Source organism: Sus scrofa, chromosome 3 (assembly GCF_000003025.6).
Source record: "Sus scrofa isolate TJ Tabasco breed Duroc chromosome 3, Sscrofa11.1, whole genome shotgun sequence".
Taxonomy (NCBI): Eukaryota; Metazoa; Chordata; class Mammalia; order Artiodactyla; family Suidae; genus Sus; species Sus scrofa.
Genome location: NC_010445.4, coordinates 47,230,343 through 47,245,135, shown reverse-complemented (window position 1 = coordinate 47,245,135; position 14,793 = coordinate 47,230,343). Strand labels below are relative to the sequence as shown.

Here is a 14,793-nt window from a genome sequence, read left to right as displayed (position 1 = left end):
ACCTGTGTTGCCAAGAACTGGAAATGCGGCCGTGGAAGCCAAGATGGACCGAAGTGTGGCCAATGTTGCTAAGATGGGCTGGAAATGCGGGCACTGTTGTCAAGACAGAACGGAAATGCAGCCATTGTGGCTGAAAGAAAGTTGTGAAGCCAAGTGGTATTGGCCAGGTTGCTGCGGTTCTCATCTGGGCCTATGGCAACTTTGAAAAGCCAGTGCCCAGGAATGCAGCTGCTGGCACTTGAATACCCGTGGACTTGCTCAGTCCCCAGCCTTCTGAAGGCTGCTTGAGGGTATTTGCTGTGGAGAGCCTCTTCCCCCTTCCCACCTCATGGTGAGCAGAGGTCCGGGTGGGAGGGAGCACTGCCCTTCATGTCCTGGAGGAGGCTGGGCAGCCACGCGGAGCAGACTAGGTTCTGGGCCCTCATCCCTGTAAGTGCCGAGACTCGCTTCCAGCAGAAGCATCTTCATCCTTGGAGTTTCTGCAAACGTTGGCTGTAAACACCTCCCCAGAGAGAAAGGAACTTGTCTGGACTGAGTCGGGCTGCAGGAGCCGCCTTGCACAGGGACAGAGCCTCGGTCTGCCCTCAGACCAATTTGCAGGGACAAGTTTGATCCGATGTCCCTCTTCCCAGCTTGATGTAAGCAGGCTGCCTAGGGATTGCACATCCTTGGAAGGGTGGTTGGGTCTTTAAGCATAAATTCTGTGATGAGGACTGTGTCATTCGAAAGGGTTCCTTCCTTACAGCACCGTGGCTGGGTTTGTTGTGAAGTTGTATCCGCTAGTTTGGGCAGGGATTTGAAGGGTCACATTCCTGACCGCCTTGGCAGGGGCATCGTGGCGTCCAGCCCTGTCCATCCCAGGAGGCCTGGGGGACTCTGTCAAGCCCCGGCCCGGCGTCTCTGAAGCAAAGGTAGTCTTCCTCAGACCTCACTTCTGCTAACAGTTCACCGCCTTCCAGCAAAACACCAGGAGCAGTAGTGAATCTATTGTCAAGAGAGCAGAGCCACACACTTGAGAAGACACTTTGACAAAGTCCAGGAAAAGGAAAAAAAAAAAAAAAAAGGAGAAGAAGAAAGAAAAAGAAAGGTACATTTTCTCTTTGATCCACCCTAATCTCTCTGAAAGGTGAAACTCAGCCAAAGGCAGCTTCAGCCCTCACAGTCACATCACAGGACAGCGCTAGTCTTACTCCCCCACAGCACAGGACCTGGCCTGTTGTGGTGTTTCACGAGAAACAAGAGTCTAGATATGGGGAAGGAAAATTCCATCAGAACAAAAGAGTGAAAGAAACAAAAGCCAGGACCCAAAGGTAGCTTAAAATGAGGAAAATGAAAGAAGGAACTTGAAATGTAACCAATAGTAAAAGTGAAACCTGGGAACCTCCCGGCCCGGAGTATGATATAGTAATAGCTTCAATCCAGGTGAAATTTGTAAACTAGGAGACAGGGACATTCTGGTGAAATACTGTATTAACACATGCTTTTCAGGTTGTTAAATCAGAGACTGTCCACGTAAGAAGGAAAGCACCTATGTGACATCCTCCAAGGTGATGTAAGAGCAAACACTTTGGCTTGAAAACTACTTGTGAGCAAAGAAATCATGGGTCACACCTCGATCTCCCAAATTAGTCTGGATATAGGCTAATCCACTGATAAGAGGATCCCCAAACTGGGCACTCAGTCAGGATATAGTGGTACTTGTTCACGTGATAGCCAGGCTCTGCTTCACAAGGTCATTTGAGGAGCCGGGTCCTCCCCTCCTTTGCCCTGAGTGTGATCTTTGTGGAAAAAGGTGGCTTCCCACCGCCCTCATTCCCACCATGCTGCTCAAGCCACAGGAGGGGAGGAGCAGGGAGTGGAACTTCTAAATGTCATTGCAGACACGACCCAGAATTGGCACAAGTCCCTTTTGCTTGCCTGCATTGACTGGAATTTTGATGTGTGGCCAAGGCACCTTGAGCAAGGGTGGCAGGTGACGTCCTTAGCTGGTGAGCTTGGCCCAACTGACACTTGGGATATTCTCTTCAACAGGTGGATCAGTTGGACTTGGGGGACAATTGGCTGTCTCTGCTACCCTCTCAGACCTCATGGTGCTTGGTTAGTTTGGGGCTGGGTGCTCTCCCCCGGGGGCCCGCTCACTGTCCAGGAAACTCCTCAGGATGTGTTTCCCTGTGAGGCAGCCCCTCTGTCTCCAACGCCAAGCCTTGGCTCAGCCTGGCTTCTCTGAGTGATCACTGGGGCCCAGCTGCTGTTAGCAACAGGATTTGGAGTCTCATGGACCTTGGGCCTCCCATCCTGAGAAAAGTCTTTCCAGCCCAAGGCCTTTCACTGGGCCCTAATCTAGGGACTCGGATTGGTTTGGCAGCCCACAGAGTCATCCATTTGGTAGGTGTATTGAGCATGTGATCTGTGCCAGCCAGAGTCTGGGATGCAACATCAAACAAAAACAATCACGGGACCTGTCCTGGGGGCAGAGAGTCTGGGGTGGGGGTGAGCCACTCTGGTAACAGGTGCCCCCTGAGGATCACTGGGTGAGGAGAGCCCATAAATCCTTTGAATCTCAAAGCTTTGCCACACCCTTCACCCCAACCTGCTGGGCAGTGAGCCCTGCCCCAAGGAAGCCTCATAAGGCTCAAGCAGTGTATTTGTAAACCAGTCAAAGGCGGAGATGGGGCAGCTGTGCACATGTGAGATTCTGAAGCTTTCCCGCTGTGAGACTGTGTGCGACTTCTGGTGAGAGTGGTGTTGTCTGTCTTAATTATGACTGATGCCCTGTAGGGTGGCTGTGTTAATTATCCTGTAGGCATCCCATTGTGCTTCCCTTTTACTTCCTTTCCTGAATGGCCTGAGCTGGGCTCTGGGGCAGCCTTTGACTCAGTAGTTCCTCCTGGGGGAGCACACAGTGAGAGCTTAGAGGAACCCACTTCAGATGCCCTTGGGCTGGGCGGGGATGGGGGGGTGCGGTCTCAGGGCTCCTCTGGCTGCTGCAGTTACATCAGAGAAGGTGTTCCCATGTGATAGCGCTCGCCTGCCCTGGGCCCTCATCATGGTCTGATTGGCTCATGTCATCAGGGGCTTTGGAGCTCTGAGCATTTCCTGGGGTCCAGGTTCCACCACAGCTGCCCCTCTTGGCATCATCTGACTTATTCACCCCCAGAAGCACATCCTGAATCTTAAAGAGGTATCTCAGTTTTGCTCTGAGACGCTGGTCTCATGGTCTGGAGAGGGAATTAGTGAGGTGGGTGTCTCCCCCACCCCCCCCAACTCCCCCTTTGCTTCCCTCCTGTCCCTCCTGTCGCCTTGTTGTTCAGTGCCCAGCAGACAGGAGCATGGCTTCCTCCCCAAGCGAGGCTGGGCAGTGAAGTTGCTTCTGTTCCTGTGCTCTGACCCCAGGGTCAGGGTCAGAGCACAGGAATAGAAGCAACTTCATTGTTCTCTTGGGCCTGTGCTGTCCACTCTGCCCCTGCTCAGGGGGCCCTGGCCCCTCTCCTCTCCTGGCTCACAGGCAGGGACCTGTGGGGAGCTGGGCTTGGCCTTTCCTGCAGCCCTGGGCCATGTGTGACCTGCCATTCCTCACTTTCCTACCCCCGTCCAGAGGCCCATGTCAGGAACATGCACAGGGAATACCAGGCATACCCGGGGCACCTCCCACCTGCCAGGAACCCCCCTCAGCTGGGTGGGGGGTGCACAGGAAAGCATGGCAGTCTGTCCTGGGGCCTTGATTTAACAGGGGAAGTCCAGCAGAGGCTTGCCAAGGCGGGAGGGCGCTGCCAAGGGCTATGGCTGAGCTGGGGGATCTCGGGGGCCTCACTGAGGCAGAGTACAGGATGAGGGCAGCGTGGTGGGCATGGAAATACAGCACAAGGTCCCCATGAGAACTGGGCAGTGGAGGCAGCAGGCATGGAGTCTAAGGAGACTGGGGCATGGTTAGCAGAAGTAGGTGAGGAGTGTGGGACAGACGCGGGCGTCCAGGCAGTGAGGCTGAGCCAGTGGTTCGACTGATGAGAGCTTCTGCCCAGGAGGGAGTCTGGAAGCACAGAAATTGGAAGGTCACAGGCAGCCTAGAGGCAGGTAGGGAGGCAGGGCTGTGGATATGACTGGGCCCCAGGGAGGGCTGGGCCCAGCTCTCAGGCAGTCAAGAGGGACAGTGAAGGACCAAGCCCCCTGAATGTCCAGGTGTGGGCCTTGCAGGAGCTGGGAAGACTTGCCACTCAAAGGCACCAGCCCCAGAACCAGGCCACCCTTGGAGCAGCATCAGTCCCTCTTCCCCACCCTCCAGGCGGGTCGAAGCCAGAGTGCCCAGCATGGGCCCATGTGGCCGCTGTCAGAGATGGTGTGGAGGTGGTGGGCAGGCCCCCAGGGCAGCGCAGTGTCACTGCCACATGGGATCAGGTGGTGCGAGGGGTGGGCGTGGCCATTCTGCTCTCAGTCCTGCACGGGGGAGAATCCCCCACTGGCCGGCATCTGTGGCAGTGAGGACGTGGCCCTTGTGAGCTGGGGATGCAGGGGCGGGGGTGTGCATCAGCTGAACCAGCTCTCCAGGCTGGCAGGAAGACCCCGGTACCTCTCACCTAGGTGGGCGTCCCAGCCTCCGCAGGGTCTTCCGATTGTGACGGACTGAAAGTTGTTGTGTATGGCTGCTTCAGGCTTTGGGTCTCTGTGAATGGATCCAAATCCTAAAGGAATCCCTGGAGAGGGGGCCCTGGTGAGAAGACGTGGCCTTTGTGGGGGAGCCGGTGGGTGTTGAGCACAATGAGCCTGTGGCCCGTTGTCCCCAGCATGGAGCTGGCCATTGGCAGAGCTGCTCAGTCGAGCAGGAATTGGTCACTGCAGAGGAGAGAAACCCAGGTGCCTGGGCTTTCGTGGACATGCAGCGAGTGGAGGAGGCATGTGGGGTGCCAGCGAGGGCAGACTCCCTGATGCTGAAGAGTGGGGTGCCCAGGGATCATTTGAGGCCAGACAGCACTTCACTTCTGGAGAGTCGGCTGACTTTGGGCTGGAGGATGGGAGCCTTCCTTGATGTCATGAAGATGCTTTCTTAGGCTTGAAATCGTACTTGTGGATGAGGCTGCTGTGGCTTCAGGAAGCTTGGAGCCATGGCAGGGGAGGTGAGATCCGGGACCCTCGTTAGAGCTCCCAGCCCTGGGGGTGCCTTCAGCTCCTGTGGGGACCACGAGCCAGTGACCTGGGCTGGGAGGGAGCTGACGTCGGTGGGGAGGCACCACGCAGCATGGAGTCTCATCAGCTTAATCCCCCTGGACTTACGTCCTGAGTAAGGTTCCAGGAATGGAACCAGGAATGGAAATTACATTGGATAATGAAAGTTGGAAACGTGGTGGAAGGAATAGCGTTTGGGGGAGGGGGCAGTCAGCATGGAGGAGCGGGTCAAACTTTCCAGGGCCCAACCCCATATCAGGTGTTCCACCTGTCTTACAGCCTGGGCCCCCATCCCTCTCTCTGCCTCAGAAGCAGGTTACCCAGCTCCTGTCTCAGCATCCCTCCAGCGCAGAGCTCCATGGCCCACCTGGAGTGCCTGGGTGGTTACTGTGAGGACCCTCTGGGCCAGCAGGGCCGTGGCCTGTGTTCCCGGGACAGGGCTCTGCTCCCTCGAGGGACCCGCTCTTTGGCTTTTAGAGACAAGCCCGCAGTCCAGGCGCCAGGCAGGCCCAGAGGGCAGCCACTGAGTAACGCTCATGTTCTGCTTTCAGAGCCTTCCCCAGCCGCCCTATGGCAAAGCTCTGCACAGTTATGAGGACCAGGAGCCCGGGGACCTCAGGTTCAGCAAGGGGGATGTCATCGTCTTGCGGCACCGGGTGGATGAGCACTGGTACCACGGCCTCCTGCCCGCCAGCTACGTCCAGAGTGTGCGGCCCCTGCCCCAGGCCCCGCCCCAGGGCAAAGCGCTCTACGATTTTGAGATGAAGGACAGAGACCAGGACAAGGACTGTCTGACCTTCAGCAAGGTAAGGTGGGTTTGAACGTGGCCGTCCCCAGACTGCAGCCCCAGCCGGGAGCCTGGGCCAAGGGAGCATGTGGCCAGCCTCACCTTCCTGCCTCTGCCTGGCATGGATAAGCCTCTGCCCTGTACCTCCCTCTCCCAGGGTGGGGATGGGGGTGGGGGGAGGGGGGGAGTAGCTGTTTTCTCTTCCTGAGGGTTTGCTGGGTGGAAGGACAGGGCACCCAGCCCACGGGTGCCTGCAGGTGATGGGAGCAGGACCCTAGTCAACAAGTGTCCAGGGCTCACAGGCCTCGAAGAGGTGCTTCCTGGAGAAACTGCAGCAGAGACCCCTATGAGATCCCAGGGGTGGGCGCTGGGCCCAGAGACCAGCCTGTCAGGGCCCTTCCTGGAGACCATGGGGCGGGGTGGACGTGTGAGCTTGGGCGGATCAAGGTGGCCGGCAGTAGACCAGTAGTCTTTATGTGCAATTGTCTTGGGTGCGAGTGAGATGTGAAGGGCCTGGTTTCTGGCCTCCTGGTCTTGGTGTGAAATGCAGTGTGGGCAGAGGTGGCACCCTCAGGCCCTGTGACCATCCTTCTTCCTGGCTCGGGGGGCCAGCCCCTTGGACTCTGGGCCACCTGCTTTTACCTGATGGCAGTAACAATGGAGTAACTCACTTACATCGATTAATCAATGACCTTCGTGGAGGGGAACCTGTCTTCCCTGCGACTTTGGAGCTAAAGCTCTAGAGGCTCCTCGCTGGCCTGAGGCTGGCGTCGGGGCCTCCCTCCTCCAGGCATTCCCCAAACATGCTTACAGAACTGATTCCAGCTCGTATCTCTGACTTCAGAGCCCAAGTCCAGCTGATCGTTTTTGCTGTTGTCATGATTCTCTGTGTCTGCGCAGAGTAGAACTTTGCCGTGGTGCTGAGCTTTCTGCAGTCGTGGAGTCCCCCGCACTCCATTTTGAGCAAAATTGGCCTGTTCTGTGCAGGCTTTGCTGCTGCTGTTTATGTCTTGTTCCATTGTTCAGCCTGACAGTGAATAATCTCTTTTCATTCAGGAATTCAACTCTCTCCTCCTTCCTTCCCTCAAGGTGTTCTGATGCTAATTTGGATTGTCATCTGCTCCCCCACCAGCTTCCCAGGAAGCAGCATAGGCCTCCCCTCCCTCCCTCCTGCTTCTTCTCAGACTTCGGGAGTGTTCAGCCCAGCCCGGCCCTGAGAGAGACCCCTGGGCCCTGATGCTATCTACTGTCACTCTATCCAAGCTCAGGGACCCCTCCTGCCCCTCAGGGGCTGGTCAGGCCCTCACAAGGAAACAGACCTTTTAGGGCCTGACATGGACAGGGACAAACAAGGTGTGTCTCACAGCCTTCATGGCCAGAGGCTCTCCCAGAAGACAGCTTCCAGCGTCTCCTGGCAAGGGCTCCCTTTCCTCCACCACCATCATCTCTCTACATGTGAGCCTCTGCCTGGGACTCTCAGCTCTGGGGAGAAGACCAGAGCCCACTGGAAAGAGGACAGAGAGGCATCTGTCCACTTATCAACAAGACGTGGAGTTCCCATTGTGGTTCACTGAGTTAAGAACCTGACTAATGTCCATGAGGATGCAGGTTTGATCCCTGGCCTCACCCAGTGGGTTAAGGATCCGGTTAAGGATGTGGTGTAGGTCGTAGATGAGGCTCGGATCCCGCATTGCTGTGGCCATAGTGTAGGCCAGTGGCTACAGCTCCAATTGGACCTCTAACCTGGGGACCTCCATATGCCATGGGTGCGGCCCTAAAAAGCAAAAGAAACAAATAACCCAAAAGGTGACAGGTCAGGTCCTGCTGGGAGCTGTGCTGTACCCAGGAGCCTGAGGTCTTGAGGTCTGATGGAAGACACAGGGACAGCAAGTCCAGGTTGGCACATCCAGAGGATGGTTCTGGAGAATGAGGGGCTCTGTCCATCGCCCAGGAAGCAGATGGGGTATCTGGTACACATTCCAGGTAGTCAGGGTGGCATTTGTCATTTGGCGTTTCAGATGGACAAGTGAAGCCTCTGCCAGGTTCTGAGGCTCACCCAGGGGTCCGAGTAGCTCCCACTTGGCATCACAGGGCCCGGTTATGCTGGGCATGGGAGCCACACTGTGGAGGTGGGCAGCGCCTAGCCTCCAGGGAGGAAGGAGGCATGGGGCCCATGGCAGGCACACATCCCAGGCTGCTCTTCCAGGGCTTCCTCCCCTTCAATCCGAGGATTCACATGGAGAGTTGGAGACCCCTGGGGTGGTTCTCCTGAAGACTGTGCCGTGACACCCTTGTCGTGTGCACACAAACTTTTCACCAGCACCCGCTCCCCACCCCCTGCACCTGCTCTTTCCCACCCCTTCCAGGGGCTGTGGGGAGCTCCTGCCAGGCTTACATCCCTTCCACCTGCCCTGCAGCCTGAGCAGGTCCATCTGGGTGCCTGGGACCTGGTTCTAACAGCACCTGAAGTGACCACAGGCTTCAGACAGCTTGGCTTTGTCTCTGAGGGCTGTTGCGTTGTTTGGAGATGCTCCATTCTGGACTCAGCAAGGAAAGGAGGGGTGTCTAAATTCCACAGAGGTGCTGGTTTACCTTAACAACACCTCATCGTAATGGGATTGATTTGGTCTTAAAAAGGCAGGAAACATGTGCTTCAAAGCAGGATTTTTACCTTCAATGTCAGCTTTTGAACAGTCCTGTTAAAATTGAATTAATTGAAGTCATTGTAAAACTAAAGTCTTTGTTTCATTTAAGAAGAGAATGAATTATTACTTCTTGTAAAACAGTTATAAAAAGCGTATTTTATAACTTCTTAGCAGCTCCACTCCACAAAGCTGGTCACATATGAATAAAAAGAAGGAAACAGTGTATTGTCCCCACTCTTGTCAGCCTATTCTGAGCTCTCACCCGAGGCCTCCCTGTGCGGTGCCCTCCACGTAACAGGGAGGGCTGGGTGGTCAGGGGCCCTTGGGAGCAGGGACTTTGGGGACTGTGAGACCTCCACCCTGTGGCCTTAGGACCACATGTGTCACTCATCTCAGGGCCACCAGCACCTACCCTGCAGTGGGGACTGCCCCCCCCCCATGATGACACAGGCCACATGGACAGGCCACAGGATCTGTGGACACTGCGACAGCTCCCCACTCATCCTCATCGCACACCCTCTCTGCAGGGCCAGAGGGCTGCTTCCTTCATGCTGGCATTACCAGGAGGCCCTTTCTTGTGGTCATCTTACACTGCTGAGCATTTAATCATCTTCCCCAGCACGGGGACTCTCCTCTGTGAATTAACCTAGCATTAGTTCCACACTGCGATCTTTTGACTGGGGACAGATGTAGGCGGATAGAAGTCAGGCGTATTCAGAGTTTGGGCTCTGGAGTGAGACAAGGATTCAAATTGTGACACTTTTAATGGTGACTGTGGGATGTTTACTTGGCCTTTGAGTCTCTTTTGACTATAAAGTGGGGTTGATAATAGGATTCAGTGGGCAAAGGCAATCAGGGAAGCGACCTCAAAACAGGTGCTGAGCTGGTCCTCATGCCCACGCCGCGTTTCCTTCCTGCTTCTGTGGATGGACGGAGTGATGGCTTTCTGTGTTGGCCCAGGCTGCCTACAGCAGGGTGGGCCTCCTCCGCAGACACATGCTGCTTGGGGCTGAGACTCTCATCCTGGTGGCTGGCTCCATCTCAGAGGGGGCTGACCAGGGGTGTGGAAACCCTCCCCCACCATGTCAAGGCCACTGTGCCCATCACTGTGCAGCCCAGGCCCAACATGTGTCCTCTGTCTGAGGGCAGTCAGGATGCTCTCAGGGCAGGATGACTCCGGGACCTATGACCGGGGACTAAAGTGGATGAGCCTGGGAGCAGGGGGCCCCTCCCTGAAGCACTGCATTTGTTCAGGCTCCTCCACCCACCTTCCAGCTGGGTGGCAGCTGCTGCTGCCAGTCCCTGCCCAGCCTCCTCCCTCAGCATCAGGTGGGGGCAGAGGAGCCAAGCTTCAGGGAGCTAGCCGGGAAAGTGGGGAAAGCCCAGCAGCTGGTGCTGTAAGAACCTCACCTGGAACTGCAGAGCTGTCAGGGAGAATGTTCCTGTAGCAGAGTGTGGAGGGAGTCGGCTAGCTTTTCCCTCTCAGGTTTTCCTTCTCTCTGGGACACAGAGTGACTGGCACTCTGTCGTGGCAGTGGGGGACTGTCAGGGCAGGGCAGGGCAGTGAGAGGTGGCCAAGGGTGTGGCTGAGGCCCGGCCGAGTAGGCATCATGCCGAGTGGACTGGCCATGCTGCCGTGTTTCTGAAGGGCCGTCCCTGGTCTCTGCTCATCACTGCCTCCTGGAAACCACTTGGCTGCAGAGGAGGAGGCGGAGGAGCTGGGGAGGCTTCCCAGGATGTGTCATTTGGCCACATGTCCAGGTGCTGTGTGTGTGTGCGCGTGTGTGTGCAAGATCTGTCCTGCAGCTCGTTAGAGGCTGCCTCACGCAGAGCTGCCGCCACAAGAACTCTCCAGGTTTTCAGTCTGTGCAGAATTTCAGGCCGGAGCCTCAATGTGTGAGATGGACTTTTGAAGTGGGGTTGAGGACAGTGCAGCCGGCCATGCTGTGGCATCGGGGGGCCCTGTGGGGACAGACTCCCCAGCCTCCTGGCAAGTCAGGGAGGGAAACCTCAGGTCTGGGCTTCCTGATAGGCCTATCTTTGTGCAGCTCAGCTTTTCCTGGGTAGGAACTGCATGCAGACGGGGCTAGTTAGGTAAATTAATTAGGAATGCCCCTTTTGGTGGTATCGGAGTTCTTCGGGAATGTGTTGCCCACTGAGCCTTGGGAAGGAAGGCCGCACACCTCTCATGTAACTGCACTCAGGTCACTCAGGACCGCCCTGAGCCACCTGCTTGCAGTGAGCTCTGCCACTCTGCCCTGGCCTGATCCTGTCAGTGCATGGAAGGCCCGGGGCTGGGAGGGCCGTGTGAGGGAGGAGTGCTCTTCATGGAGCCATGAAGTTGGGCCATGGGTGTAAAAGCGAAGTGACACCGTGGAAGCCACTCTCATCCATGAAATCCATATGATGCTGCAAGACTGGCCCAGAACTTGGCTGCCCCAACCCTCAGCAGCCTCAGTAAGGTTGCATTTGCCCCTCAGCCCCTCAGTGCAGGGGAAGCGGGTCTCAGGCCAACCTCGCCTGCCTGCTGAGGTCTTCATCCACAGCCTTACTGCCACCTGGCCAGGCTCCATCACTGGCTGCTGACCCTGAGATGCTGACTCCCTGGCCTGTCCTAAAAGGGTCTGCAGACCTTGACAGCCCAGTGCAGAGTCCTCTGTATGTCGGCTCAGCTGGCTTTGGGCTGAGGCCATGGGTGCACCTTGATGAGCATGGCAGGTGGGCACCGTGTAGCTCAGGGCTGCCTGTCATGCATAGATGAGGATTTGAGGATGGAACACTGCTTCAGGTTCCCAGAGGCCACAGAGCAGCTGATTCCCCAAGCCCTCCCCTGTGAAAGCACCAGCTCTGGGCTTTGGAAATGTGACAGCAGCGCAGGGACCTGACTGGGATCCAGGCATTGCTTCCCTGGCCCTGTGCTGGTGGCAGAAGTGAATGTTTGCAGAGCACACAGCATTTCTGCTGGTAGTTCTGAGCTGCTGCCCACCTTGTTCTCCTCACTGAGATTGTGTCCACAGCATGAGTTGGGTCAGAGGTTAAGGTGGTTGTCACTTGTTTGTGTATGAGGACTAGCTAGCCCCATTGCACAGCCCAGCCTCCCCAACAATTCCAGCAGCTAAAGAGGAGCATCTAGGTCCTGCCACATCCTTGAGTCCAGGCTGTGGTGCCACAGTCACTCCATTGGTATCTGAACCAGATCAGACACCTGCCACCAGGTGCCCTAGCTGCACCTGGATGTCCCCGCCTACATCCAGGAGGCAGGCAGGCTGTGCAGCTTGCCCTGCTCATGACCTGGCCTCACGGGACCACTTTGATGTAGACCAGGCTGGGGTCTTGCTGTACGTGTGGGGCATCGAGGTCCATTGCTTTGTGAGTGGACGCTGACCTCTCTGTGGGGAGGGATGGGTTCCTCCTTGTGCCATGCACTTAGGAGATGCTGAGGAGATGCTTCTGAACTGGATGAGGAGCAGGGTGGCCTCAAGTGGCCCTTGGTTGGTGACAAGTCCCCAGCCTAAGAGACGGGGACCCTGTATTTTGGGCAGCTCCCCTTTCCATGGAGCTGTGTCTGCTTCTGAGTAACGGGGCCTCTTGGGTGGCCTGGAGTGAGCCCAGCTCCTCAGTGTGGAGATGAAGGCTCAGCGCCCCGCCTCTGTGGTTTTCTGTGCTCGATTCCAGACTCTTCACACCTCAGGAGTGGTGTCCCCTTAGAGCTGTGTCAGAACTCGGGCCGTGCGGGCTTGTCCACACTGGAAAGACTGTTTCCTTTAGAAGAAAGTGCTTTACCGTGCTGAGCACAATACATGGCACATCCATCAGTTAGAATCATGCAGCTTGGTGTTGGCAAGAATGTGTCCTGTGCTCACTGCCCAAGGGAGAAACAGTGAGGTGCCAGCACTGCAGGGCCTCCACCTTCCTCCAGTCTCTGACACAGTGGGTGAGAGCCTCTGCTCTGGAACTTCAAATACACAGAACATGCAGAACGTACTTGTGCGTCCTGCTTTGTTTCTCTCCACATTCCGTGTATGAACCACACCTGTATCGTGTGAATGCTGTTGTCTGTTCATTTTCATCACTCTATGGTATTTTTTTAAAATAAACTTAATTTGTAGAGTATTTTTAGGTTCAGGCCTGAATTAAGCAGAAAGTACAGGATTTTTCAAATACCCCTGCCCCACATGCACAGCCGCTCCCACTGTCAGCATCCTGCATCAGATGGGACATTTGTTATAGCTGAGGAGCCCACACTGATGCATTAGCATTACCCAGAGTGCATACCTTGCATTAGGTGTTCACTCTTGGGGTTTCATATCCTATGGATGTGGACAAATGTGTGATGACACACACGTGTGCATACTCTACGATACATGTAATACGTGTGTGGTACAGTATAGTCATACAGAGTAGTTTTACTCCCCTAAAAATCCTCCGTGCTCTGTCTCTTCCACCTGCCCTCCCTCCCCCCCCAGCCCCTGCAGTTGCTAATCCTTTCCCTGTCTCTGTAGTTTTGCCTTTTTCAGGATGTCATGTAGTTGGACTCACACAGTATGTTGCCTTTCCAGGTTGGCTTCTTTCACTTAGTTGCATGCATTTAAGTTTCCTTCATTTAAGGTTCCATGGCTTGATCGCTCATTTCTTCTTAGCTCTGAATAATATTCCATTTCTGAATAGACCAGTTTATTTATCCATTCATCTGCTAAAGGACATCTTTGGTGCTTCCCAGTTTAGATGCTATGAACATCCATGCACAGGTTTTATGTGGACATTTGGGTAAATATCAAAGAGTATGATTGCTGGATTGTATGGTAAGAGTATGTTTAGTTTTGTAAGAAACCACCAAACCATCTTCCAAAGTGACTGTAGTGTTTCACGTTCCACCAGCCCTGGTGAGAGTTCCTGCTGCTCCATATTCTCCCCGGGGTTGCCACTGTCAAGGTTTGGATTGGGGCCATTATAATAATACTGGTGTCTTGTAATTTTAATTTTCCTATCTCTGATGACTTTTCACATGCTTATTTTCCATCTGCATTTCTTATTTACTGAGGTGTGTGTTACGGTCTTTGGCCCATTTTAAATTGAATTGTTTTCTTGTTGAGTTTTAAGAGTTCTTTGCATATTTTGGATAATAGTCTTTTATCAGATATGTCTTTTGCAGATATTTTCACAAGCATAACTTGTCTTTTTATTCTTTTGACTGTGTCTTTCACAGTGAAGAAATTTTTAATTCTAATGAAGTCTAGCTTATCAATTCTTTCTTTCATGGACCAACCTTTGATATTCTATTCAAAAGTCATCACTAAACCCAAGGTGGTCTAGATTTTCTTCTATGTTATCTTCTAAGAGTTTTATAGTTTTGCATTTTACATTTAGATCTATCCTCCTTTTGTAGTTAATTTTTGTGAAGGATGTAAGGTCTGTGTCTAGATTCATTTTTTTTTTTTTCATCATGTGGATGTCCAGTGGTCTGGCACCATTTGTTGAAGAGACTGTCTTTGCTTCATTTTAGTGCCTTTGCTCCTTCATCAAAGATCAGTTGACTACATTCATGTGAGTCTGTATCTGGGCTCTCTATTATGTTCCATTGGTCTATTTTTATATCCTATTGTTAATCCTGCACTGTCTTCCGTACTGTAACTTTATAGTAAGTCTTGAATTTGGACAATGTCAGTCTTTGTTCTTTACTTTCAATGTTGAGTTGGCTCTTCTGGGCCCTTTGTCTCTCTGTGTGAAGTTTAGAAGCAATTTGTCAATATCTGCAAAAAATCTTGCTGAGATTTTGATTGGGATTGCACTGAATCTAGAAGTTGAGGAAAACAGTATCGAGTCATCCTTCCCATGAACATAGAACATCTATTTACTTACTTTGTCTTTGATTTTATTTGTCATTTTTACCTCTTATAGCTTTTGTGCTGCTTTTTTTTTAAGATTTATACCTGTTTCATTTTTTTAGGTGTTAATGTAAGTGATATTATTATTTTTAATGTCAAATTCCACTTGTTCATTGCTGGTATATAGAAAAACATTTAACTTTCATAAATTAACCTTACATACTAAACCTTTCTATAATTGCTTATTGGTTGTAGTTTTTTGTTGATTCTTTCAGATTTTTTATGTAAAAAATCATGTTATCTCCAAACAAAGACAGTTTTTTTTTTCTCCAATCTGTAATACCTTTTCTTTCCTTTTCTTATCTTATTGCATTAGCTG

At 53.4% G+C, this 14,793-nt stretch overlaps 1 protein-coding gene across 3 annotated transcripts in view; it reads left to right on the top strand.

Moving 5' to 3' along the window:
* SH3RF3 (SH3 domain containing ring finger 3) overlaps positions 1-14,793 on the top strand; it is a 211,122-nt gene that overhangs the window by 94,434 nt on the left and 101,895 nt on the right. For all 3 annotated transcript variants that reach the window (XM_021087103.1, XM_021087104.1, XM_021087102.1), the window contains exon 2: positions 5,709-5,963. In XM_021087103.1, coding sequence (XP_020942762.1) covers positions 5,709-5,963 — 255 coding nt within the window. The remainder of the gene's footprint in view (positions 1-5,708; positions 5,964-14,793) is intronic.